The sequence below is a fragment of the Chelmon rostratus genome, chromosome 12 (genome assembly GCF_017976325.1).
Source record: "Chelmon rostratus isolate fCheRos1 chromosome 12, fCheRos1.pri, whole genome shotgun sequence".
NCBI lineage: Eukaryota > Metazoa > Chordata > Actinopteri > Chaetodontiformes > Chaetodontidae > Chelmon > Chelmon rostratus.
In genome coordinates this window covers 10,709,647-10,733,067 of record NC_055669.1, presented here as the reverse complement: position 1 = coordinate 10,733,067, position 23,421 = coordinate 10,709,647, and the positions used below count along the sequence as shown (strand labels likewise).

The 23,421-nt window shown below is 42.1% G+C and overlaps 2 protein-coding genes across 5 annotated transcripts; one reads left to right on the top strand and one right to left on the bottom strand.

Moving 5' to 3' along the window:
- The first annotated feature begins 840 nt into the window (after positions 1-840).
- On the top strand, positions 841-14,110 carry LOC121614410 (calcium-binding mitochondrial carrier protein Aralar1-like). The gene is made up of 18 exons (XM_041948249.1): positions 841-893; positions 1,652-1,705; positions 3,452-3,597; positions 5,405-5,520; positions 6,006-6,145; positions 6,294-6,440; positions 7,385-7,523; positions 7,645-7,738; positions 7,902-7,986; positions 8,177-8,258; positions 8,374-8,532; positions 9,139-9,191; positions 9,523-9,603; positions 10,100-10,240; positions 11,747-11,885; positions 12,114-12,272; positions 12,368-12,458; positions 13,062-14,110. Exons 1-18 carry the CDS (start codon positions 882-884, stop codon positions 13,273-13,275), a joined length of 2,052 nt encoding a protein of 683 aa, XP_041804183.1. The 5' UTR covers positions 841-881; the 3' UTR covers positions 13,276-14,110.
- A 118-nt stretch (positions 14,111-14,228) lies between these two features.
- Positions 14,229-22,952, bottom strand: LOC121614411 (dynein, cytoplasmic 1, intermediate chain 2a-like). Of its 4 annotated transcripts, none has more exons than XM_041948250.1 (17): positions 22,823-22,952; positions 20,883-20,991; positions 20,668-20,794; positions 20,096-20,231; positions 19,646-19,708; positions 19,302-19,429; positions 19,124-19,213; positions 18,809-18,971; positions 18,600-18,699; positions 18,199-18,324; positions 17,949-18,095; positions 17,706-17,819; positions 17,444-17,577; positions 17,118-17,262; positions 16,890-17,030; positions 16,563-16,688; positions 14,229-16,400 (listed from the first exon to the last, which is right to left on the bottom strand). In XM_041948250.1, the coding sequence occupies exons 2-17, from the start codon at positions 20,988-20,990 to the stop codon at positions 16,299-16,301; spliced, it is 1,950 nt and encodes a 649-aa protein (XP_041804184.1). In that variant the 5' UTR covers position 20,991; positions 22,823-22,952; the 3' UTR covers positions 14,229-16,298. The 4 variants fall into 4 exon arrangements, with proteins under 4 accessions (XP_041804184.1, XP_041804185.1, XP_041804186.1 ...); XM_041948251.1 differs by having other exon boundaries at positions 20,096-20,180; XM_041948252.1 differs by lacking the exon at positions 19,646-19,708.
- Between the last annotated feature and the right edge of the window lie 469 nt (positions 22,953-23,421).

The following is a 23,421-nucleotide window of genomic DNA, read 5'->3' as shown; positions in this document are numbered from 1 at the left end:
GCTTATACTGTATATGGCTTATCACAATGATCTAAATCCTGTGTTGTCCACCTTAAATTATTTTCTGTTGTTCTGGCAGCTGTCTCTCCATCTTCTCCACTATCTGCCTGTGCAAATCGATATGGGTCCGTTTTCATCTGTCACACATGGGACTGAACTGAGGACTTCATTCACAAATGTCTCTTTACTTCTGTTCATGTAAGGCAGGCATGTCCAAACTATTCCATAAAGGGCCGTGTGGCTGCAGGTTTTCGTTCCAACCAAGGAGGAGCACACCAGCTTAATTAGCTGAGCTCAGTCTTCAGCTGATAACTCAGTGATCCCTTGATGTTGATTGGCTGGCCTGGTGTGCTCCTCCTTGGTTGGAACGAAAACCTGCAGCCACACGGCCCTTTATGGAATAGTTTGGACATGCCTGATGTAAGGGCTTCAATGAGTTATCCGGATTTAACTGTCTGCTTCACCGTCTGAAGAAAATCTTGTGACAGTAAACATTCCCTGTGCGCTTCTTTGTGTTTGTGTATGTACTTACAGCAGTGATAACAGCAGCAGCAACAATAGTAGCAGTGATTGTAGTAATGCAGCAGCGCGCGCGTGTGAGAGAGAGAGAATGAGTGAGCGAGTGAGTGCACGCGCGCGTTTACGTGTCAGGTTATGAGTACAGTTCATTCCTCACAACAAAACCTTTAACATTATTACGCTCCAGTAATTTGATAATGTCATGAACAGATTGAACAATTGATTACGACGTTTATCGTGTGCCTGATTTATCGGTGTGTATTTTTAAAATGATGCGCGCTTTCCTTTTCACGTGCCAGCTGCCGCCGTCTGATGGGGTGCGCTGCGCCCTGCTCGCTCACTGTACGTGACGTCAAACCAGCATGGCGGTCAAGGTGACTTCGGCATCGCTCTCTAAGCGATTTTCAACCCTCTATTTCATCGTGTCTGCATGTCTTCTGCTCGTTTTCTTTTGTGGGATTATTCGAAGCTAGACTTTCTGTACCTGTCCGGGTAGGGTGTTTGGGATGCGGTGTACTCTGAGGCTGTAGCATCCCTGGGCTAGCCGCCGCCCGGCTGGCCTTGATGACACATCCACAACCTAGAAGTTAGCGAGAAAATGCTAAACAGCTATCGGGCTGCTAATACTACCGCGAATAAAACCCGCTGACGCTAGATAAAGTCGCATCTTTTCGGAGCAGCCGACTCTCTGACAGTTTGCTCTCCTCCTTTCGCTTTTTCCCGATTTAAATCTTAACATGTCATTGCAACGGTTTGTGTCCTCTTCCTGTGTGTGCTTTGTACTTGCTAACCGGCTACTCAGTTGTAACAGTAGTTAGAGCTCCTGCAGAGGTTTGGCTTATTAGCTGGTCGATTGTTTAGCTAGCTGCCTAACATGCTAAATGTGAGGGCATGCCAAGGTGTAATTTAACATCTGATAGTGTGCCGTGCCCGTTTCTCCTTCACAGCAGTGGACGTTTCAAGGAGACAGAAACCCTGAGAAAGTAACTTAGCTTGCTTGTTTTGCTTCAGTTGATGTCGAGTACAGTGCCTGCAAAACTTGCTTCGCATAGTAGCTTTTTTTGGTATTGTAAAAAGCATTTTTGCATTGTCGAACAATGTCATAAAGTTACTTGACCTTGTATTGTTTTAGGTGCAATCTACCAAACGCGGGGACCCAAGTGAGCTGAAGGCAATCTTCCAGAAGGTAAGATTTCACCCAGACAAATAAAATTCAGGCGTTTCTTCAGTCAGTGTCACATTACCCATTGATATGGTAGAATGTGTGCCCATCTTGTACATATCCCTCAGATGTATTTGTGACAAGGCTCTGTATGTAGACAACAGCTCACCCAGGACTGCTTTCACTTCGTGAATGAGCTTGTAAGTTGGTCATGGGGTTTAAATTACAGCATTAGCCACAGTTAAAGGTCCAGCACAGGCTTGCTGTTATTGCATTCAAACACAACTGACTGAAACTGAATTTAACTAGTCATCATATTCATCAGTTTGCCTAATATTGTTGTTTGTGTTTTTTGTCAGAGGTTGAAGCTTAGACGTAATAGTGGTTCAAACTTGTTGAGTCAGCAGCAGCAGCTGTTGTGGGTGCGAAGAGAAGTGTTTAACATCTCCTTGTGTCAGTCTCTGTTGGCTTTGATCGTCATGTAATGCTCAGGGAATGTGTTGGGATGTTGCACAAGATTCATGAGCCTAGATAGCCCAGTCAGGGAAGCATCAGACTTTTGATCTGAGGGTCCAGAAATCTGTTGTCTGTCTGTCAGGTTTTGTTTCAAGCTCTCCAGTACAGCACTAGCAAGGACTTGCATGTCTACGGATCAGACGGCACTCTGTCACACCAGAGCTCATGTTATGTATAAAAAAAGATTTTGAGTCAGGGTCAAGGCTGTTGCATGTTAGAGGATACAAATGGAGACTGGCATGTTTATGAGCATGAGATGTGCATGCATGACTGCAACAAGAGTGGATTTGGTTAACCTTCACCTTGCTCCACTGTCGTCTTGCGTGGTGAGTGTGTGACCCACTGTGTGGTTGTCGTGCGGGCCAGCTATTGTCAGCATGCTGATATTCATAGGTCAGATAGCTGACAAGCTCAAGCCAAAACATCAGTACACTTTTTTATGCTCATGCATGCCCAAGTGTGGGCTGGTGTCACTCTGAAATGTCACTCCACAACTGCAAGACTACTGACCTTGGTTGTTCAGGTGCAGTATGAATCACCAGCACACTTAAGTAAAAGGTGGATTACACATTGTATGCTTTTGTGAGCCACTGACCTCAAAATTGAATGTAATAACTTGCACCTGTGACAAACTGGGTTACAACTAACGATTATTTTCATTCTGAATTATTCAGCCAATTATTTTCACAATTAATCATAAAGTATATAAAGGCCATGAAATTTTGAAAAAACGCTCATCACAATTTCCCAGAGGTCGAAGAGACGTCTTCAAACTGCTTCTTTTATCCAACCAACAGTCCAAAATCCAAATACTTTTCATTTACTTTCATAAGTGGCAAAAGAAATAAGCAAGTAATTACATTTAAGATGCAGGAACCAGCAAACGTTTGACATTTTTGCGATAAAAATGTCTTAAACGATAAATTGACTGGCAATTAATTTTCTTTTGATTCACGAATTGTTGCAGTTCTAGAAACAAGGTTGAAATAACACTGGAATTAGTCAGTGTAGTGTAGTATGTAAAACATGCACCTTATAATGTTGTATAATGTACACAGCTTGTGACAGACAACAAACAGCCTACAGTGTACAGTGTAGTACTGCTGGCCTGTGGTTCACTGAAAGCCATGTACTGGTCACGCTCCACACTCATGCCTCTGAGCACTGACCAAACAGGCCATCAGCTGGGGCACTGTGAGGGTTAACAAAGCTGTTCTTCTTGATGTTGATTTTATGTCTTGTTTCTATCCTTAGTATGCCAGCGTAGCAGACAAGGATGGAGAGAGGTTCATGACCCCAGGAGACTTTGTCCAGAGGTATCTTGGACTCCACACGCAGATCCACCACAACCCCAAAACTGTACAGCTCATCGCTGCTGTTGCTGACACCACAAAGGACGGGTACGTTCTGACACAGAAACACTTGCACACGGCTTATCGTCACTAATTGAGTGTATTGATGTCTGATCACTACTTGATATTGTAACCACTTTAAGATAAGATAAGACCCCCAATGACTCACATTTTCAAGAATTTCATTGAAGGTCATACAGGTACAAATTAACACACACATGCTCTACTGATCATGGGACTGTGCAATAACTTTGCATTTGGTGAGCCACATTTATCGCATTGAGATGAAATTTGTGGAAATATTTTGTGTAATTTTGTCTTTGAATAATGCAATCTATGCAAAATTTTAAATTGAATTAAACGATGCTGTGCGTTAACTGAGCAAGTATGTATATAGTCCAGGCTTTTATTCCAAATATCCTCTGACATCTGCTCACCCAATTCTGCTTCCCATTCTGCTTTAATTGCATTAGTTGCAGTTGGGGCTATGCTATGGCGTGTTATACAGACAACATATTATACCTTTAGGCCACATGGAGTATTTTAAACAGCTATCCAGTTTGTCCGGCCCCGCATCCTCAAAGCCAGGGGAGATGTGTTCTCACATAACTCCTAACCTGCAGGTATTTAAAGAAGTCACACTGTGGGAGAGCAAGTTGCTGGAAGGATGCAAACACTCATTTTAGGTATAGGTCACCAACACATCCAATTCCCAAATCCTTCCATGCAAGAAAGGAGCCTAAATAAGATATATAAGAAGAAGGAGCAAATGAAGGATTTGCTATTATGGGTAATAGGAAAGACACATTTCTAAGCTCAAAATGTTTCTTAAGTTGTTTCCAAATGAGTATGATGTTATGAATAATTGGATTGTTACTATAGTTGGCTTTACTTAGTGGCACAGGTGACAAAATGACTGCACCTACAGAGAAAGGTAGACAATCCTCTTGTTCCATTTCTAAACCAACAGGCAGCACAGCTGAGTCATCCAACAAATAGGCAATGGAGCGAATGTTGGAGGCCCAATAATAATGAATCAAGTTTGGCAGAGCCAGCCCTCCATTTGTCTTGGGTTTACAAAGATAAGCTTTCCCTATTCTATGTACTTTATAATCCCACACAAATGAGAGAATAATGGAATCCAAGCGTTTGAAGAATGCTTTAGAGATACAAACAGGTATGTTCTGGCGGAAATATAACAGCTGCGGGAGAAATATCATTTTAACAGCATTTATCCTTCCCAGCAAAGAAATCGGAAGCGTCCTCCAAAATTGAATGTTATTCCTGAGTTTATCCATCAAGGGATCAAAATTGGCCTTAAACAATAAATTAAAATTTTTAGTAATAATTATTCCCAGGTACTTACATTTTTCTCTGGTTATCTTAAAGGGAAGTTTATAGAGCCATTCATGATCTATAATACGAACTGGCATGAGCTCGAAGTAATTACTTTTTATGCATAAAAAATATTGTGTCAGTATGTACAGTGTGTGAGTGTGACAGTACTGACGTGTAGGCTACTCTGTGACTAGATAAATTATTATTATTATTATTATGCCTGTTAACAGCTGATCAGCTGCACAGATGAGTGCAATGCACACTGTCACACACTCAGTTGCTTTAATTTTCTGTACAGTTCTGTTGAATAATGCTTCTTATGGTGGCACAGAATTATCATATAATCAGTAATTAAAGGCATGTCTCTTTTCAACCTTCTCGCTTGCTTCTCTAAACTTGAACAGCAACCTATATGTGTTATGTTAGCTAAGAACAAATATCTGTCTTTCTGTGAATTGGTGAATGTTTTTAATCATATGTCTTTTTTTCCCCTCTTATACTACATACACACCCACAGGCTGATCTCGTTCCAGGAGTTTCTTGCTTTTGAATCGGTGTTGTGTGCGCCCGACACTCTCTTCATAGTAGCCTTCCAGCTGTTTGACAAGACTGGAACTGGAGCCATTTCCTTCGGTACGGGCCAGTGTGTTTCCGTGTTTTCAGATGAGCTTTCAGTTCAGTTCACCCAATTTCACAAAAAACAAATAAGTCAGTACTAATATAGCACTGTACACTCTGCATAATATTTTCAGCTGTCAGTTTTTGAAGAAGTCCTGTACTTTAATTGAGGTGCACCCATTCCTGAAGTGTTTGTGTGCTGCGTCATCTGAGCAATTCACACGCTTTCCTGCTGTGTACTGCGGAGAAAGAATTTCCTAATGTGGCATTGTTAACCAGATTACTCCTTGTCTAAGTCATCACACATGGATGGACTTACATAATGCCTCTCTTGCACTGTTTCTTTTCCCTCCTACTTCTGCTTTCTGTCTTTTGCCACATACATCAACCTTTATGTTATGGGTGCATTGCACTCATCTGTAATTGATTATTGATTCTTTCTTTCTTTCGTTCTTTCTTTCTTTTTTTGTAATGTGTGTTAATGTGTATTTGTGCTGCAGAGAATGTGCGGGACATCTTCAGCCAGACCACAGTGCACCATCACATTCCCTTCAACTGGGACTGTGAGTTCATCCGTCTGCACTTTGGGCACGATCGCAAGAAACACCTCAGCTACCTCGAGTTCACCCAGTTCCTGCAGGCACGCTGGTTACACACACACACACACACACACACAAAAACAAACACACAAATCAGTTGAGTTTTTTCCATATTGTCTCTTACTTGCTATATTAACACTCAGCTTTGTGGCGTCATCTTTTGTTTTGTTTTGTTGTTTTGTTTTTCAGGAGCTGCAGTTGGAGCATGCACGCCAGGCGTTTGCCCAGAAGGACAAAGGGAAGAATGGCGTCATATCTGCCATGGACTTCAGTGACATTATGGCCACCATCAGGCACCACATGCTCACACCCTTTGTGGAGGAGAACCTTGTCTCAGTGAGTGTTTGTGTGTGCATGGAGGGCTTACTGACAGTAATTTGTATAATTTGTCACTCTGGCCACAGAGAATATTCAGTTCTGATTGTCAGGAGGATGAGTGTTATTTTCAGATAACCACAGCTCTGACTGTTCTAAATTAATTTTCATAGCTGGAAGCTCACTCTTTTCAGTTCTGACTAGGCTATGACTTCAGCCACTTTCTGGAGAAGCAAACTTTTAGTATTTGAATTCTAACTGGGACAAAAAGTTTTTCATTTACCCCAAAATATGAAAAACAACAGTAGTGTTTTGATCACTGGCTAGTGGCCATATAATCCACTCTGACCTGTGGGGCTACGAAAATGTTCCCACTCAACAGAGGTAAATCCTCATCCGCTTTGCATCTGGAGTTTAGGAGCCTTAAAGGACAATACTGGTCATTTTCAACTGGGGCCTGGTGAATTTCTAATTTTAATAATCTTATAAGCTTGCTCAGGCTTGTTGGTGTTCTCTTGAGCTTGGTTTTTCTACACATGCCAGCTGTAATCTCCAACAGTTCTGGACTTGACTAAATGTGGTGTTATCCTGATTTACCGGAAATTCTTTTCACTGACAGTTAGATATCCTGTTAAGAATGGCATAGGATGAATACGTTTTGTGTACATTTGACATCTTTTTCTTTAAGCCTTTTTTAACATCATCGCCTGCCAAAAATGAAATTGTTAAAGTAGAATACTAGGCTATAAGACAGAACATGGCAGTGCAATATTAATATTCACATAACGATTTAAATAAAGGAGTAAAGTTACTCATTAGCTTAAGATTGCTCAAAGCGGTACTGAGTAAAATTTGCAACTGTACGTCTTGGCTTTCTCTTTAACGTAATGCTTAAATTAATATAAAGAAACAAGCTTTTTTATTGTGGACTTAGTACTTGATATCCTCTGCCTTTCTTCTGCTAGGCTGCAGGTGGCAGCACCTCTCACATGGTCAGCTTCTCGTACTTCAATGCCTTCAACTCCCTCCTGAACAACATGGAGCTGATACGCAAGATCTACAGCACACTGGCTGGCACGCGGAAGGACACGCTCGTGACTAAAGGTGCCCAGATTGTTACATGGTTGTGATGTATCTTTGCCTTTCAGCCAAGATGTTGCTGTGGCAGGAATGTCCATGTTTTTCTGTAAGGTAATTTTTTACTCGCTTCTGTCTCTTTCTGCAGAAGAGTTTGTTCATGCTGCCAACAAGTTTGGTCAGATCACTCCAATGGAAATTGACATCCTGTACCAGCTGTCAGGCCTGCACTCCCCCTCTGGGTAAACACTCACTCTGCTGCTCAGCCTGTGGTAGAACCAGGCCCAATTCCTTAGCTTCACAAATCCAAACATCTGTGCTCTGTGCTGATATTTACAGAAAAATATGATGATTTGTGTGGTGACAGTGATGTTAATAATGGGAAAATAAACATTTGTGTATCAGGCGCCTGAATCTAACTGACATTGAGAGGATAGCTCCGTTAGAGGAAGGATGTCTGCCTGACCATCTGGTTGAAACCCAAAAACAGGTAGGATGCTTGTATCAGTCTGCGTGTGCAACTCTTGATTCATAGATGAATAAGTAAATATACTGTTTACACATTCTGAATTCACAGCATGAAAGCAGGATTGTGTCTTGCACAAGAACAATTCACATCAGCGTAAAACAGTTTTCCTAATATAAACTCACCGTGCTGCCATGTGTGATATTTCCATCAGGCCCACGGAGACAGCTCCAGGCCTGTTTGGGTCCAAGCTGCAGAGTCGGCCTACAGGTTCACTTTGGGCTCCATTGCTGGAGGTGAGTTATCCTGTGGCCAGAGATGGATGGCTGTCGGATGGGCACACAGCAGCATCTGATACATTCAAGTTGATGAATAGTATTTAGTCCTGGTTTTTGGTGTGTGTTTACATAGCTACGGGAGCGACGGCTGTGTACCCCATCGACCTGGTGAAGACCCGTATGCAGAACCAGAGGTCTACAGGATCCTTTGTTGGAGAGCTGATGTACAAGAACAGCTTCGACTGTGCTAAGAAGGTGCTTCGCTATGAGGGCTTCTTCGGCTTCTATAGAGGTAGGCCAGGCAGGCAGAGCTCTGAAATGGCACCTGCATTATCCCGTCTGCAGTCACAACACCAGCGGTTTGGTGTTTGGTGTCCTGTCTTTTATTTTGTTCATCTTGGCTGTGTTTTTTAATCTTTTCTACACCATGCCATTTACCTCTTGAACATGAATCTGTTATAAAATTGCAAATAACTTCCTGAAACTGCGTTCAGCATGTAGTCCAGTGGGTGTAGCTGCCTTGTTCAAATGTGAAATATACGTTTGTTCAGTTGAAGCATCTTAGTGCTTAGTGCAGAGTATTTCAAAATTGTTGTTAAATCAGTTAAAATGTTTTCTATTTTCTTTCTTTTCCATTCTCCTATTGATACCTCTATCATTTTGGGCTATGTTGCATCATACTAATTACAAGATACCCCTATTGTAATCAACTTTCATGTGTGTTCTTCATCTCTCAGCTCTGTCTGTCCTTGTTGGTCTCCACCTTCATGTTTTTGAATTGTATTTTCTTTTTCATCTTCTTATTTCCTTTTGATTTCTCCTCTGATGCTGCTGTTTGCCCAGTAATACTAATGAAATGAGATTCTACTGTCACTCAATCCCCCATGATGCCCCACAGGTCTGGTTCCTCAGCTTATAGGTGTGGCACCTGAGAAGGCTATTAAACTCACAGTGAGTACCTTTCCCCCACACACACAACACACAATCCTCCTCACTGTGCATGCTTGTTAAATGACATTAGTAGCAGTGATTCTGTTTTAGAAGCTTCTTCACCAAAGGTACAGGAAGGTGACAAGATCATATACGACACATGAATATAAAATAAAAGTAATTTAAACATGAGAGATAAGAAATACAGTAACAAAAAGCTTAAAATCTAAAAGAAATGGGTCATAATATTCATCACATTAGGGCAGATTGACAAAAGCAAGATAACACTGATTTTTAGCATTCCTCTGAATTGTCTTTGGTCTCATTCCTGCTCTGTGTTCGTGTCCCACAGGTGAATGACTTTGTAAGAGACAAGTTCACCACAAAAGACGACACAATTCCTCTGTATGCTGAGATTTTAGCCGGTGGCTGTGTAAGTACCAGGTCCCAAACACTTTTGCATCCCACTCTTTCTGTTTGTGAATGCATAAATGAAGACTCAATAAGAAATAATAGTGTGACCCAGGATGTGAACCTCTTTAGTTATAAAGTCCATTAAAGAGTAACTTCTGCATGCAGTGTGTTTGTTTGTTGTATTAACTAGCTTGCAGAGTTCCAAATGAGTTAAAGTGAGTGAGAGTGAGTGAAATGAGTGAGAGTTAAATTGTCATTGTCCAAGGCAACATGTTTTGTTTAGTTTTTTTTGTCTGTTTTTGATAGCATTGTTCATTCTTACATTGGCCCAGCACACCTTATCATCCGGAGAAATGGCAAAGTAAATGATTGAACAGGATTTGATTTTTACTTTTTGATACCTACCATGTGCCAAGACTTTCCTTCCATCCCTTAGCTGTGTACATGTGAGATGCAGGAACATTGTTTTTTGTTTTATGTGAATGTACACACTCTTCATCTCCCCATTTGTCCAGGCTGGAGGCTCTCAGGTGATTTTTACAAACCCTCTGGAGATCGTAAAGATTCGCCTGCAGGTGGCAGGTGAGATCACCACTGGTCCTCGAGTCAGCGCACTCAACGTGGTCCGTGACTTGGGCTTCTTCGGCCTCTACAAGGTAATGTGTCTTTGAATGAACAACCCTGTTTCCAATGAAGTTGGGGGCGCTGTGTAACAGCATGAAAAAAACAATGTGATAATTTGCTAATCCATGACATATACTCACGATATTCAATGTTTTACCTCATCAACTTCATTGATTTTTGTAAATATCTGCTTATTCTGAATTTGATGCAGCAACATGTTTCAAATAAGTTGAGACAGGGGCAAGAAAAAACTGTGAAAGTTGTGGAACGCTCCAAAAACACCTGTTTGGAACAGTCCACAGGTAAACAGGTTGATTGGTAACAGGTGATAGTATTATGATTGGGTATGAAAGGAGCATCCTGGAAAGGGTCAGTGGTTCAAAAGCGAGGCTGGAGCGTAGGCGAAAAATTAAAAACAGTTTAAGAACAACATTTCTGATCGAACAGTTGCAAGGAATTTTGGGATTTCACCATCTAAATCCATAACAACATCGAAAGATCAGAGAATTTTGCATATTTGATCCCTCAGGCTGCACTGCATTAAACACCAACATTATTGCATAAAGGATATTACTACGTGGGCTTGGGAACACTTTGAAAACTATTGTCTGTGAACTCAGTTTGTCGCTGCATCTACAAATGTGAGTTAAGACTCTACCATGCAAAGTGAAAGTCATATATCAAAAACATCCAAAAATGTGGCTCACTTCTCTAGGCCTGAGCTCACCTAACATGTGCTGATATAAAATGGAAAAGTGTGATGTGGTCTGGTGAGTCGACATGTCAAATTGTTTTTGGAAGGTGTTAGTTTCCATTGCAGGGGGTAACTCGCTGTGAAGGCACCATTACTGCTGAAAAGTACATACAGGTATTGGAGCAACATGCTGCCATCCAGGCTACATCTTTTTTCAGGGACATTCCTGCTTAGTTTAACAAGACAACACCAAACCACATTCTTCACATGTTACAGCAGTGCGGCCTCATAGTAAAACAATGCAGGTAGTAGACTTACCTGTCTACAGTTCAGACCTGTCCCCCATTGAAAATATGTGGAGCATTATGAAGCACAAAATCCAACAAGGGAGACCTCGGACTGACAACTCAAGTCACATATCAAGCAAGACTGACAAAGAATTTCACTTTCAAAACTTCAGCACTTAGTGTTGTGGCCCCCGTGAGGTTAAGAGCCTTCATTCAGTAAAGATACCTGCAGATACATCCCTGCCCCTGTTACAAACTTCTCTGGAACCTGTTGCAGGCATCAAATTCAGAATCAGTGTATATTTACAACAAAATGAATTGAACTGATCATACTGTAGGTCAAAAAGGATTTGCAAATGATTGCATTCTGTCTTCACTTTCGTGCTACACGGCGTCCCACTTTTTTGGAACCAGATCTGCCCCACAAGTCTTTTCTCAGGCTTCCCAATGGTGGTTGCATGAGTATTTGTGCACTCTTTCTCTTTGCCTCACTCTTTCATGGTTCTTCTCCCAAGCACAGTCTCACGCATCTGTCTGCCCCACATGTGTCTGTGTAGGGTGCTAAAGCATGTTTCCTGAGAGACATCCCCTTCTCAGCCATCTATTTCCCAGCGTATGCTCACCTCAAGGCCCAGATGGCTGACGAACAAGGCAGGGTGGGACCTCTGCAGCTTCTCACTGCTGGAGCAATTGCAGGTAACCTCGGATTATGAGCTACATCAGCGGCAGCAGTCATTATTCAGCTGCACTGTGCACTGAGAAATGCATACCACTCGACTGACACCATAGCTGCAAGCTGAACCAAGAAATGGTGATAGACAAGCTACTGGTTGTGACTTCTTCCCTTAAGTCATGGACACCCCATTTTTAATGGGTTTAAAGGAACATACCTCGTCTGACGTCTTTCTAACTCTTACTTCCCAGGTATCCCTGCAGCCTCCCTCGTGACGCCTGCTGATGTCATCAAGACGCGTCTGCAAGTTGCAGCGAGGGCGGGACAGACCACTTACAATGGAGTCATTGATTGCTTCAGGAAGATCATGAGAGAGGAAGGGTTCAGGGCCTTGTGGAAGGGAGCTGGAGGTGTGTGTTTGTGTCCTCCTGCATGAACAGACAGCGATTGTTTTTGCAAGTAAACCGTGTTAAACTGTGTTAAACTGTGTCTCTCTCTTCTCCAGCTCGTATGTGCCGGTCTTCTCCCCAGTTTGGCGTGACTCTGGTGACTTATGAGCTCTTACAGCGGTGGTTCTACATTGATTTTGGAGGACAGTAAGTTAACTTTATTTAGTTCTGTATTTATTTCTTTAGGTTTAAAGAAGAGTGAGTCATAAAATTACTTCTGTAGCTTTTTTTAACAACTTAGACAGCTGAAGTAGACTGGGAGAGTTGGAAAAGCACATGTCACATTTGAGGATGCACTGGTAAGATTCCTGGCCAGTCTAAAAATACAGAACATAACTCTGAAACTGCCTCTTGATGCCATATTCTGTTTGATTTTTGCATTCTGTTCAATAGAGTATATAATTTGTCATACCTGTCTCCCGCTGCTGGATAGCATATCTCAAGGTTTACCAAAAAACTGTTTGTTTGCATTTTATTTGTTTTGTAATGAGATTGATCACATGATAGGATGATGTCTGTTGCACTGCCTTAATGTGTGACTTCCCAGGTTGAAATCAAGACTACTGTCCTAACGTCCATCATGACTCCTGAGAAAATCACTTCATTTCCAAAAAATGAAACAGACTTACACAATAAAATACATTTATATAGATGTAACTATAAGTGCTGAAAACATATTTTCCCTTCATTTCTATGTCACTGTTACGATTGAGTAATGATCACTCCTGTTCTCATCTCTCCTTTCTGCAGTCGTCCAGCAGGATCTAAGCCCACACCTAAGTCCCGCATCTCAGAGCTTCCTCCTATTAACGCGGACCACGTCGGAGGCTACCGCCTGGCCGCAGCTACCTTTGCCGGGGTGGAGAACAAATTTGGCCTCCACCTTCCAAAATTCAAGTCCTCCGGCGTGGTTTCCATACATCATCCAGAGCCAGTCACTGCCACGCCAGCTCAGGCCTCATAGAGGTCTGAATCTCCATATCACTTTGCCATCCTTCTCCTCTACCAGGAGCCAGACACTTAGATAGATACACAAACAAAACACACACAGTTACGACACACTCCACGAATAGGGGCCGTCAACTTAGAGACGAACAACCCCAGCCCGTTACCCTCTCCAGGGTGAAGGTGTGCTCCACTGGTCCTCAGCCAGTGGTGGAGTTGGAGAGCTGGCTGCAGCTGCGGATGTAACCGAGCAGACAGCGACAGGACCAGAGCGCTGACTGTGCTGTATCTTCAGTGGCTGTACGCTCCTGGCATCTTCATCTTTTGTGTTCTTCTCTCCAGCATTTGTATAAAACAGAGCTTTGGGCACTCCTCTCTCTCTCTCTCTCATGAGTAGCTGATATGATTATTATTCTATTTTCTGTCTGATACTCAGTGTGAGTACGACTTCTCTTATTAGACAGCGGGCATAGAAAATATTAAGATTGGTCAGCACAGTGTGCAGGGCTTCACTATTGATTGGGCCTCACACAGGCACTATGTACTGTACATATTGTATAAGTGTACTGAGACAGCACATTGGCAGGAAGCAGTAACGAAAATGTTACATGACAAAGCTCTATAACATTCAGTTAGTATAACTATACAGCAACTGTAATGTTAAAGCAACGTAGGGCCGTTGGTCCTGGTCTCTGAGAATCTCTCTTACTGATGTACAGAACTTTACAGAATTAAATGTTTTCTTGATAAAACAAGAATCATGAGCAGAGAATTAGGTATTAATAAATTAAATGTATGGGAATTCAGTCATTGTATTTTATTGAAATAAATCATCCATATGGTTTTAATTTTAACAGTATGTCTTGAGTTTTATTCCAATGGAAAAGTGCAACCCTCAACTGTATCAGGAACAGTAACACGTAAGGATACAGTACAGTTAGTCTATGCAGAATACTGATCTTGTTTATGTTCTATCAAATATGATTGCTACAGTGCTTTTTTTTTTTTAGCTAATTTTAAACATTTAAAGAGAAAGCATTTCAAGATGAAAATTTTAACCAGCCTGGTGAGGTTGGACTGCTGCATTATGGAAGGAATGAAAAAATTGGATGGAAAAAGAAACTAATGAAAAGCAAAAATTATTTTCCAACCTCAGCGTTACATCTCCATTTAAAACTTCCTGTAGTTTATTTGGATCCTCTTAAAGAGGACAAATCAGGAAATGGTTTTCTACCACTCGTTTCATAGGTTCAGAGTATAAACAACCTTTGGTACAGAAAAAAACCCTGAACTTTTTAACTGTACTTGTGTCAATAAATTCAAGGCAAGTATAGTAACAGATTTTGCCTAGTAAAAAGCTTGTAGTGCTAATTTTAGGAATTGACTACTCAAGGTCTTAATACAAAGCAGCATTTCATAAACAAACAAAATATTTAAATAAGTGCAACCACCAGAATAAATATTAAATATTGTAGTGGTTAGAATGTAACATTGACACACTTGTGCACAGGTCTGAGTGAGCACATGTAAGCACTTAAAATGTTTTAGTCATCAAATTCAAGTGCTGTTGACGATGAAGACGATCTGGAGCTGTATTCATGAAGATTCCCAGTGCTAAGAAAATTCTTGGAGTGATGACTTTTTCTAAGAATTTCTCCTTACAATTAAGACTAGATTCTGATAAAGGTAAAAGTTAATTGCAAAGCATTTTAGCCCTTAAGAGAGCTCCTGAGGTGAAAACCTGTTGGGAGTAGGAGGGAGGAGGACTTTTAAACTTTTAAGAGGCAGAAGAGTTTCTTAAGCAGAGGAGAAAATTGTGGAAAGAGAAATACTCTCCAAACGCTGAATGACAGTGAATTCATGAAATGCTACAGATAAGATGGTGCAGGAATAATGTTTGTGGTTGATCTCATTCAAGATGTGCTCTCCCACCTAACAAAATAACGCTATATTATAGAAGATATTTGGCAGCTGGAAAAATGCAGCATTTCTGAATGCTGAATGCACCTTGCAGGCACACAAAAGGACATTTATGGTTATGTTTATGGTGGAGTTATGTCAATTAACTGAGCCATTTTTCTCCCGTTAATAGGCCTATCAAATAGATCATGCACTAAAATTACCAGCATGGTAGCAAACGTAAGCAAATAAATATAACAACTCTCAGCCATGCGCAAGTAGGCATTACATAAAATAGTATTCATAATTACACCATGTCTTAATTCTATGATTAGGCCTATCGATTTCACTGTCCACTATCAGTAAGAATTAGCCAATGACACCGTCTAAAAGTATGCGTCATACCTAGCAAAGAGGTCAACCACGCCTCCTCACTAAGGTAAAAGCTTCAGTCCTTTCCTTGCTCAGAGTTGCTCGGAGAATTGTCCTAAATCACTTCAAAGCTGGGACTCCTAGCTAGAAATGTTTAGGCTAAGTTAGGAGCTCTCTGACTGGACTCTGAGAATGTTTGTGAATACGGCCCCTGATGGTGATATGTCAGCTTTTCTTTTTTTCACTCTGTCAACACACACTGTGCCAGCCCTGCACACAAGTGTGTCCAGGAAAATATTAAAACATGTAAAAACACTCAAATGGTAATAAAAAGGTGCAAGTACAAAGGTTTGCATATTTAAAAAAGAACTGAGTTGGTTGAGGCCTCAGGAGAAGAGCAGTTTCTTGGAGCCCTGAGGATGTCTTCAAAGCTAGAAGTTTAGAGCGGACAGCCACATCTACTCTGAAAATCACTTCCCTGTATTCCTCTGTCAGTTAGACTTCCAACCACTTAAATGTAGCTACTACTACTACTACCACATTCATTGTTCCTACAAAGGTACTCTAAAACTCTTCGAGACGTTTCTAAAAACACATCTAAAACTCGTCTAAAACTGTCTCTTCTATCCCTTCTAGCTCTGCACATCTCCTCAGGCCAATTCATGTTGTAGTAGGTGGACAGGTTGGAAGCCAGTGTCGTGTAGTGTGCTATATGTGTGGAGTGTACTGGAAAGAAATTTATGAGCAGTTGTCAGCGTGGGGTTTGTAACATCAGACGTTGGCCAGCTCCTCAGCCTCGTCTCGGTTCTCATTGATCTCAGCCAGCGTCCTGACAAAGCGCGTCCACTCGTCAGCCTTCGGCACACAGATTTGCTGCAGGAAGACAAAGGATGATGCGTCAAGCAAGCGTTGGAGAGGGTGATAACCTAAATATCTGGACCAACATCATTTATTTTTAGTACTATAACTGAAGGACAGTAAATGCCAATACAGAAATTACCAAAGCACCCACAATACTATGGGATAATATCTCACCTCCCCTACATCATAGACCTGCACCTGTCCCTCTGAGTCCCCAGTGGCAATCTCTTTACCAGAGTGAGCCCATCTCACACGGTTCAGTGCTGGAGCCCCCTCCACACACACACTGGCAGTGGGAACCTAAAACAACAAACACCAGCATAGAAAGAAGCAGATCCACGGATGGTCCTGTCTTCAGTCTTCATGTTAAGCTAAGCTAACCAGCTGCTGGATCCAGATACACACTTAATATACATTTCCTCAAAATGTTACAAAAACTATTCCTTTAAAGGGTGAAATTAAGGTCTCAGGTTTCAGTGCATCGTGTGTGTGTGTGTATACCTCTGTATCATTGTTGAGGTTCCACAGGTCCAGGCGTCCACTTAGGTCCACACAAGCAAACAGAGCAGGGTGCGTTGGAGACCACATCGCATCATAGACATAGTCACAACTGTCCTCGAACGAGTACAATGGACGGGTACTCTGCACAGAAGAACGATGGGAGAACTGGATTAATGTCGGGAAACATGACTTATCGCGCATCTAATAGTGTGACTGTCAATGTCTCACCTTAGTGCTCCAGAGTTTGACAGTCCAGTCAAAAGAGGCGGAGATGAAGAGATGAGAGAAGTCAACCGGTCCTCCAGCACTGTGACAGCTCAGCCCGGTCACCGGACCATGATGGCCTTCAAACACCTCTGTGATACCCGCCTTACTGTAACACACACATGAAAATGACTGAGAGGACTTCTACCAATTAGCCTCTTTCCCCCAAAGACTTCTCCAGCATTTGTTGGAAGTGCTACTTTCACATCCTGGTTATAAACCAAACAAAAATCTGGGAAGTGAAAAATCTAGGAAAACGCTAATGAGGTCAGGGGTTAAAAAGCACTCACCTCCCGTGGCGACAGGCTGTGTAGACAGAGCCGTCCTCACTCCCCACCACAAAGTTGTTAACGTCACCCAGAGGAAAGGCCATGGAAGTTACAGCCACCGCTTTGCTCTGTTTGAATACCAGCTCCAGGCTGTCCTGCAGGGAAGAGCACAGGCAGCCTCAGACTGGCTGACGAAGCAGCTGATAGTGATATACACATATAACAGACGTGATGTACAGATACGACAGCATGTCTGTACGTCATCCAGACAAGTTCAATGTACCTGTGGCTGGGAGAGCATGTCCAGGCTCCAGGAGCACATTTTGCCATCAGTGGAAATACTGATCAGGTTGTTTGCGTTTTGGGTTCCGACCACGTTCACACAGTAGACTGGATGCTGAACACAGCAGGAGAGCGCAGTTTAGACAGCACACACTTACCAGGAAAACCAAGGACAGAGGTAAAGAAAGGAGGAAAAAAACGATGTGTGTGTAGACACAAAGCGGCGTGAGTTCCAGTGCATTACTGTGTGTGCAGCTGCAGACAGAGGAGTTCTCTGAACAGGGGTGCGTTTGTTGCTCCTGTTGTCCCATAAGACAATCTGTCCAGAGTACGTCCCGCCCACCACCAGGTTAGGGTGAAACTTTGCAAACCCGGCTGACATCACCTCTGACTGAAAGAAGAAAATAATACAATTTAGACATATTCTGCCCAAGTGTTTGATCATATTAAGCTTAAAATAATGTCTTTGGTGTCATTGTGAATTCTTTCCTTACCTGGCAGTGGAAGATGTACTCGGGGGTGCCCTTCTTGTACTTCATGTTCCAGACCAGTGCCACTCCATCAGGCTCGTGGGGAGCATCCTCATTATTGTTATATGAAGCCACCAGCAGCTCTGGATACTGAGAGGAACATGGCAGCAATTTTTAGAAGCAGAGAAGAATCATTTATCATTTAAGAATCACAAATGACTGAATACGAGTCATTTGTGATTTTAAGTCATTCTAACTGTGCACACACACGCTCTCTCTGTCACTTATGAGTCAACACACAGGAGAATCGGGCCTAAAGGTTAGATAGGATTAAATGTTCAGGTGGAAGAGACTGAACCTGGCGTGCAGTTTTGGACATGTAGAACTAATTTCTTTGTGGGGATAAATAACAAACTAAAGCCCACCTGAGGAGACCAGTCTAGACAGGTGACCACTCTGTTTTTAGTCCAGCGCTCATCTGCAAACTGTCTGTTCAGAACCAGCTTTGCACCTGCCTGCAAGTCACTGAGAGGGACGGAAAAAAAAGAAAAAAAGAAAAGATTATCAACGTGCCTATCCATCTGTCTATCACTCAACTTCTCAACTACTCAACAGCTTTTTTCATGCGTCTCACCCCTCCTTATCCTCGAGATCTCTGCCACTGTAGTCGAAGCAGACGTCCACCTGCTCAGCCAGAGCTCTCTCCACAATTCTGCTGCCTCGCTCGAAAAACGACAAGAACTCCCCAGAGTGCAGAATCTGCAGCTTCTCTTCTTCTGTCAGCTCTTTGGGAGTGTCTATTCACAGATAATTCAAGATGAGATGAGGAAAAAAATCCATTAGAGAAGACTAACGTTTACAGGTAACATATTGCTGAAAAAACATCAGCTTAAAATCATCACTGAGCAGAAATCTGAAAGCATAACAGTTTAAGCACTTTTATTCTTACCCTCCTCCTGCTGCTCGCCCGGTTCAGCTTTCTCCTCTTGGGTGTCCTCTGCTGGTGGGGGAGCAGTTATCTCCTCATCCTCTTCCTCATCTGGAAAACACAGGCAGATTTGATTTATATTTCATTCAGCTCTAAATCAGCCGAAGTAAGAGGCTGAGAAAGTCCGTGTTTGTTTCACCTGCTTTCTGATCAGCTTGTGTCAATGTCTCAGTTGGTGTCTGTGTTTCTTTGGAGTAGGACACCATTTCCTTCGGGATGAAGTCCACCTGGGTCACTTTGGACATTCCCAGCCTCACAGCTCCACGTCTACACACATATACACACACACATACCATTGTGGAAATAAGCACACACATACACAGGTTTGCAGTATAAAGCAGAACTGAATGCTGAAGTTTACAAGTAGAGACATAAATAACGATGTACAGACATAATATTAACACATTTAGACAAATCTAAGATGAAACCACAAAAACTGAATAAAGCTGAAAGACAAGCTAAAGGAGAGAGGAGGAGCAGTACCCCAGGAGCTCAGAGTCGGAGTGGAGTTGCAGAGTAGAGGGGTCAGGATCCCAATGCAATGTCCTTATACAGCCAAACCACCAGACGGTGTTAGTAAGAGAGAGACAGGACAGACAGACAGAAAGAAAGAGGAAAACAAGAGGATGAAACCAAACACAGAAGACGGGCAAAAGGTGAGCCATATAAGAGATGTTAAAGATTGGAAAGACAGCAAACAGAGAGGAAGAAAGACATAGAGAGAAGAAGAACGGAGTGCGGGTTAATTGAGAAATGTCAGCGTGCCGGTGAAAAGGCAAAGAGGAGACATGTCAGAATTCATCGAGTTTATTTAACATGTTAATACACACACACACTTTGGCATGCAGGTACAACCCAGTATTACATAAAAATTACCTAAAACAACCAATTCCAATCTCTCTCTCTCGCACACACACACACACACACACACACCTTGGTCCTGCGTTTCCGTCCCCAGAATCTTGGCTTCCTGCATCGCTGCCCACTGATTTGTTGGAGGGAGACATGGGGGCGGGGACTAGGTAGTGAAACAGACATGTATCTTCTGTTACTACCCTCAGGGGCTGAGCTGTGAGTGCGCGTGTGTGTTTGTGAGTGTGTCAGTCGATGAATGGGTGAGTGAGTGAGGGAGAGAGTGAGTGAGGGAGTGGAGAAGGAAGTGGGGTATGGAAGGAGTGTGTCAATGAGTGAGTGAGTGAATGAGTTTGCATGCAGTGAGGGGGACAAAACACAAAAGGACAGACAAAGGGGAGAGAAGAGAGAATGAAAATAAATGGCAGGCAGGTTTAGGTGTCATGCACAAAAGTTATATAAAATGTTGAGATATTTTGTGAGGTGGGGATGGGGGGGGGGCAGGGGGTGTGTGACGGAAACCAAGTCAGACAGCAACATTAGAGGTGACATTTGTAAACAGTGCATATCCATCAAGCAAACGGTCGGAAAGTGATGGGAGATAAGTGAGGGCGAGTGGTAAAAACAGAAGCATGCTGCCGTTGTCCGTTTACCGTGGGGTATGTCGGGGGTGATGCCGACACTCTGCAGCAGAGCCTCCGCCTCCCTCCTCTTCCTCTCCAGGTCAGAGTCTTCATGGCCGACAGAAGACCCCGCCTCAGCACCACGTTTTGAGTCTCCCTACAGAGTACAGGGGCAAGCTAAAAACAAAGCAGCACTCTGGCAGGTTTGTAAGATACAAGTAAAATTGGAAAACATTCCAACTTACATCCTTCTTTTTCTTCTCCTCTTCTTTTCTCTTCTTCTCCTCTCGAATCTGGGCGATCCGCTGTTTCTTCCTCTCGAGTTCAGCCTTCAGCTCACTCTTGTCAGACATACTGCAGGGTGAAGATTTTGCAAGACCGTGAAGAGGCTCTTCAAGAAATCTGTCACCCCTTGCTCTTGCATTTTCTCTCTGAATTATTATGAATCAATTAAACTCACTAAAAATCGTCTGCTTCACTCACAATAACTTTGAGGCTTACAGGGTGTTTAGTAGGGCTGCAACTAACAAACATCTTCATAATCAATTAATAATCTGACAATTATTTTCAAATTGATAAATTGTTTGGTCTTTAAAAGATGAGAAAATGGTGAAGAACAACCAATGCAAAGAGAGGAGACTGTCATTCAAGTCTCAGTGTTGGTAACATCAAATGTCCTTGAGCCGCATATCTACAAGCATAGGCATTCCTATAGTATGTGAGGAAAAAACTATTTAAAGAAATTCTTTAAGTATGGCAATATTGATTGATTAGATTAGAATAATTTTAATCGCTCTAATTGAGTCCATGTGAGCACTGAAGACTATGTTCAAACCAACACTAATTTATGGGTCTCACTGAGCCAGCAGATTGTTTGAGGTCTTGGAGCTGTTGATGAATGAATTAGTCGACTGACTGAAAATAAATAAGTATTTAGATGATCAATTAACAGATTAGTCATTTTCCAGCAAAAATGCCACACATTCTCAGTTTTCGGCCTCTCGCAAAGATTTTCTTGCTTTTCATTGTCATGCATGATGGTAAACTAAATATTATAGTCTTGGACTGAACAAGATTTTATAGACAATGGGATTAATGCAATCAGCAGAAAACTGATATTGAAAATAATGACTGGTTGCAACTGTTTGATGCAATTTTATCTCAGGTTTGTAAAACACTTATTTTTACAGTTTGGCCATGTATGTAGAAGACAGGCAGCTCTTTACAGTACAGTACAAGAACCCCTCAAAAAGTGCCAAAGATAAATAAACCTGCAAAGTCAATCAATAAACATCAGAAACTCTGCACAGCAATAGAAAAAATGTTTTGTTCAGGAAGTTGTGACTTCTGATTTTCCCTGTTTGCAAACTGCACCTATCAGTGCCACAATATCCAGTCTGCGATGTCTGGACCAGCAGCTGGGAGCAGTGCAGGGTAGCCCTGGGCCTGTCATCCCGCTAACATGTGAACACCAACCAGCTGTTGATAACAATGTCCTCTTTATCTGTTTTCTCCATGGTGTCACAGCTAATCATGAGTATGTGAGCGAGTGTATTATTCCAGAAATATACAAACTAAATATAAGCTATTTACTTGTGAAATTATTATTTCCTCAGTTATATTTTTATCCTAAAAAAAATATTCTTCGTTTATCACCCTGTCTCTGACTCTTGTGCATATAACTGTCAAAAGTCAGAGCTAGCAGCGTTTAAATAACTGGCGTAGCTAACGTTAGCCGTGTCATACAGCTACACACACCAGCTCATATTCAGGCTGTAATCCTATTAAGTGTGTCGCGAATGTCCATAACAGTTGGACAACCGAGATGCTCCAACACCATCCACCCACTGTCATACTGACTGCAGATAAATATCAAAACTCGCTATTGTGTCAATTTACCTTACGTTTCTACATTGTAGGTCGCTAATTTAGTGAACGCTTCACGTTATTAAGTCTTTCCACTGGCACGAACATATGTCAAAACATTAAATAATCTCATTAACGGCTACACTGTCTGCTAGGTTAGCTATGTTAGCATGCTAATCTCCATGGCAGCCGGCGGGCCTGCTGTTATAATAAGCGACTAACGGTGGTATCGCAAACCAACGCCCGAGCATTTCTGCTTTACTGTCCCGCTCACTGACACGTTTAAAAGCAACACGGTTGTGGTGGCACAGTAAAATACCTGATATCAGATGTTGGATTTAAGTAGACAGATGACAATAGAATCCAGTTTTGTGTGCGGTAAGTCTGAATAGAAGTGATGGAGGTGGAGACTGATGATGCTGGAAGGGAGACAGTAGTTTACTTCGCCGCTGCGTCGTCCTTCCTCGGCGTTTGGTCGCACAATCGTTAAAGTCGAGTATTACCGCCCCCTACTGGTAGAAATTACACTGTCATCGAGACCTACTTACTGGATTTTGTTCAGCTGCAACTGTCCTGTACTGTACTGTAACCTGTTTGTTGGTAGGACTTCTGAAAGAAGTATTCAGATCATTTATTTAAGCACAATTATCTGTACTGCAAAAACTAACTAGAGTAGAAGGGAGAAATGTAGGTTAGTTAAAGTATCAAGTATTCATAATGCAGAATGGCCAATTTCAGCATGTCAAATTTAAAAATGTATTACACCACTTGATAGTTGAGATATTGACATAGAAGCAGCATTTTAGGTTGAGTCAGTTTTAGCTACTTCATCCTGTCCAGCTGTTTAGTCAATAATACAATATTATATTTGTGAACTGGATCATGTGTTTTAAGTAAAATCCTAATCTTCAAACCACT

Coding starts and splice junctions, on each gene's coding strand:
- LOC121614410 (XM_041948249.1), top strand. Junction 7,739..7,901: donor GGCCTGCACTCCCCCTCTGG/GTAAACACTCAC, acceptor TTTGTGTATCAG/GCGCCTGAATCTAACTGACA. Junction 12,459..13,061: donor TACATTGATTTTGGAGGACA/GTAAGTTAACTT, acceptor TCCTTTCTGCAG/TCGTCCAGCAGGATCTAAGC.
- LOC121614411 (XM_041948250.1), bottom strand. CDS start 20,990: ATGTCTGACAAGAGTGAGCTGAAGGCTGAACTCGAGAGGAAGAAACAG. Junction 18,096..18,198: donor AGTACATCTTCCACTGCCAG/GTAAGGAAAGAA, acceptor TTCTTCTTTCAG/TCAGAGGTGATGTCAGCCGG. Junction 16,401..16,562: donor AGGTCTATGATGTAGGGGAG/GTGAGATATTAT, acceptor GTCTTCCTGCAG/CAAATCTGTGTGCCGAAGGC.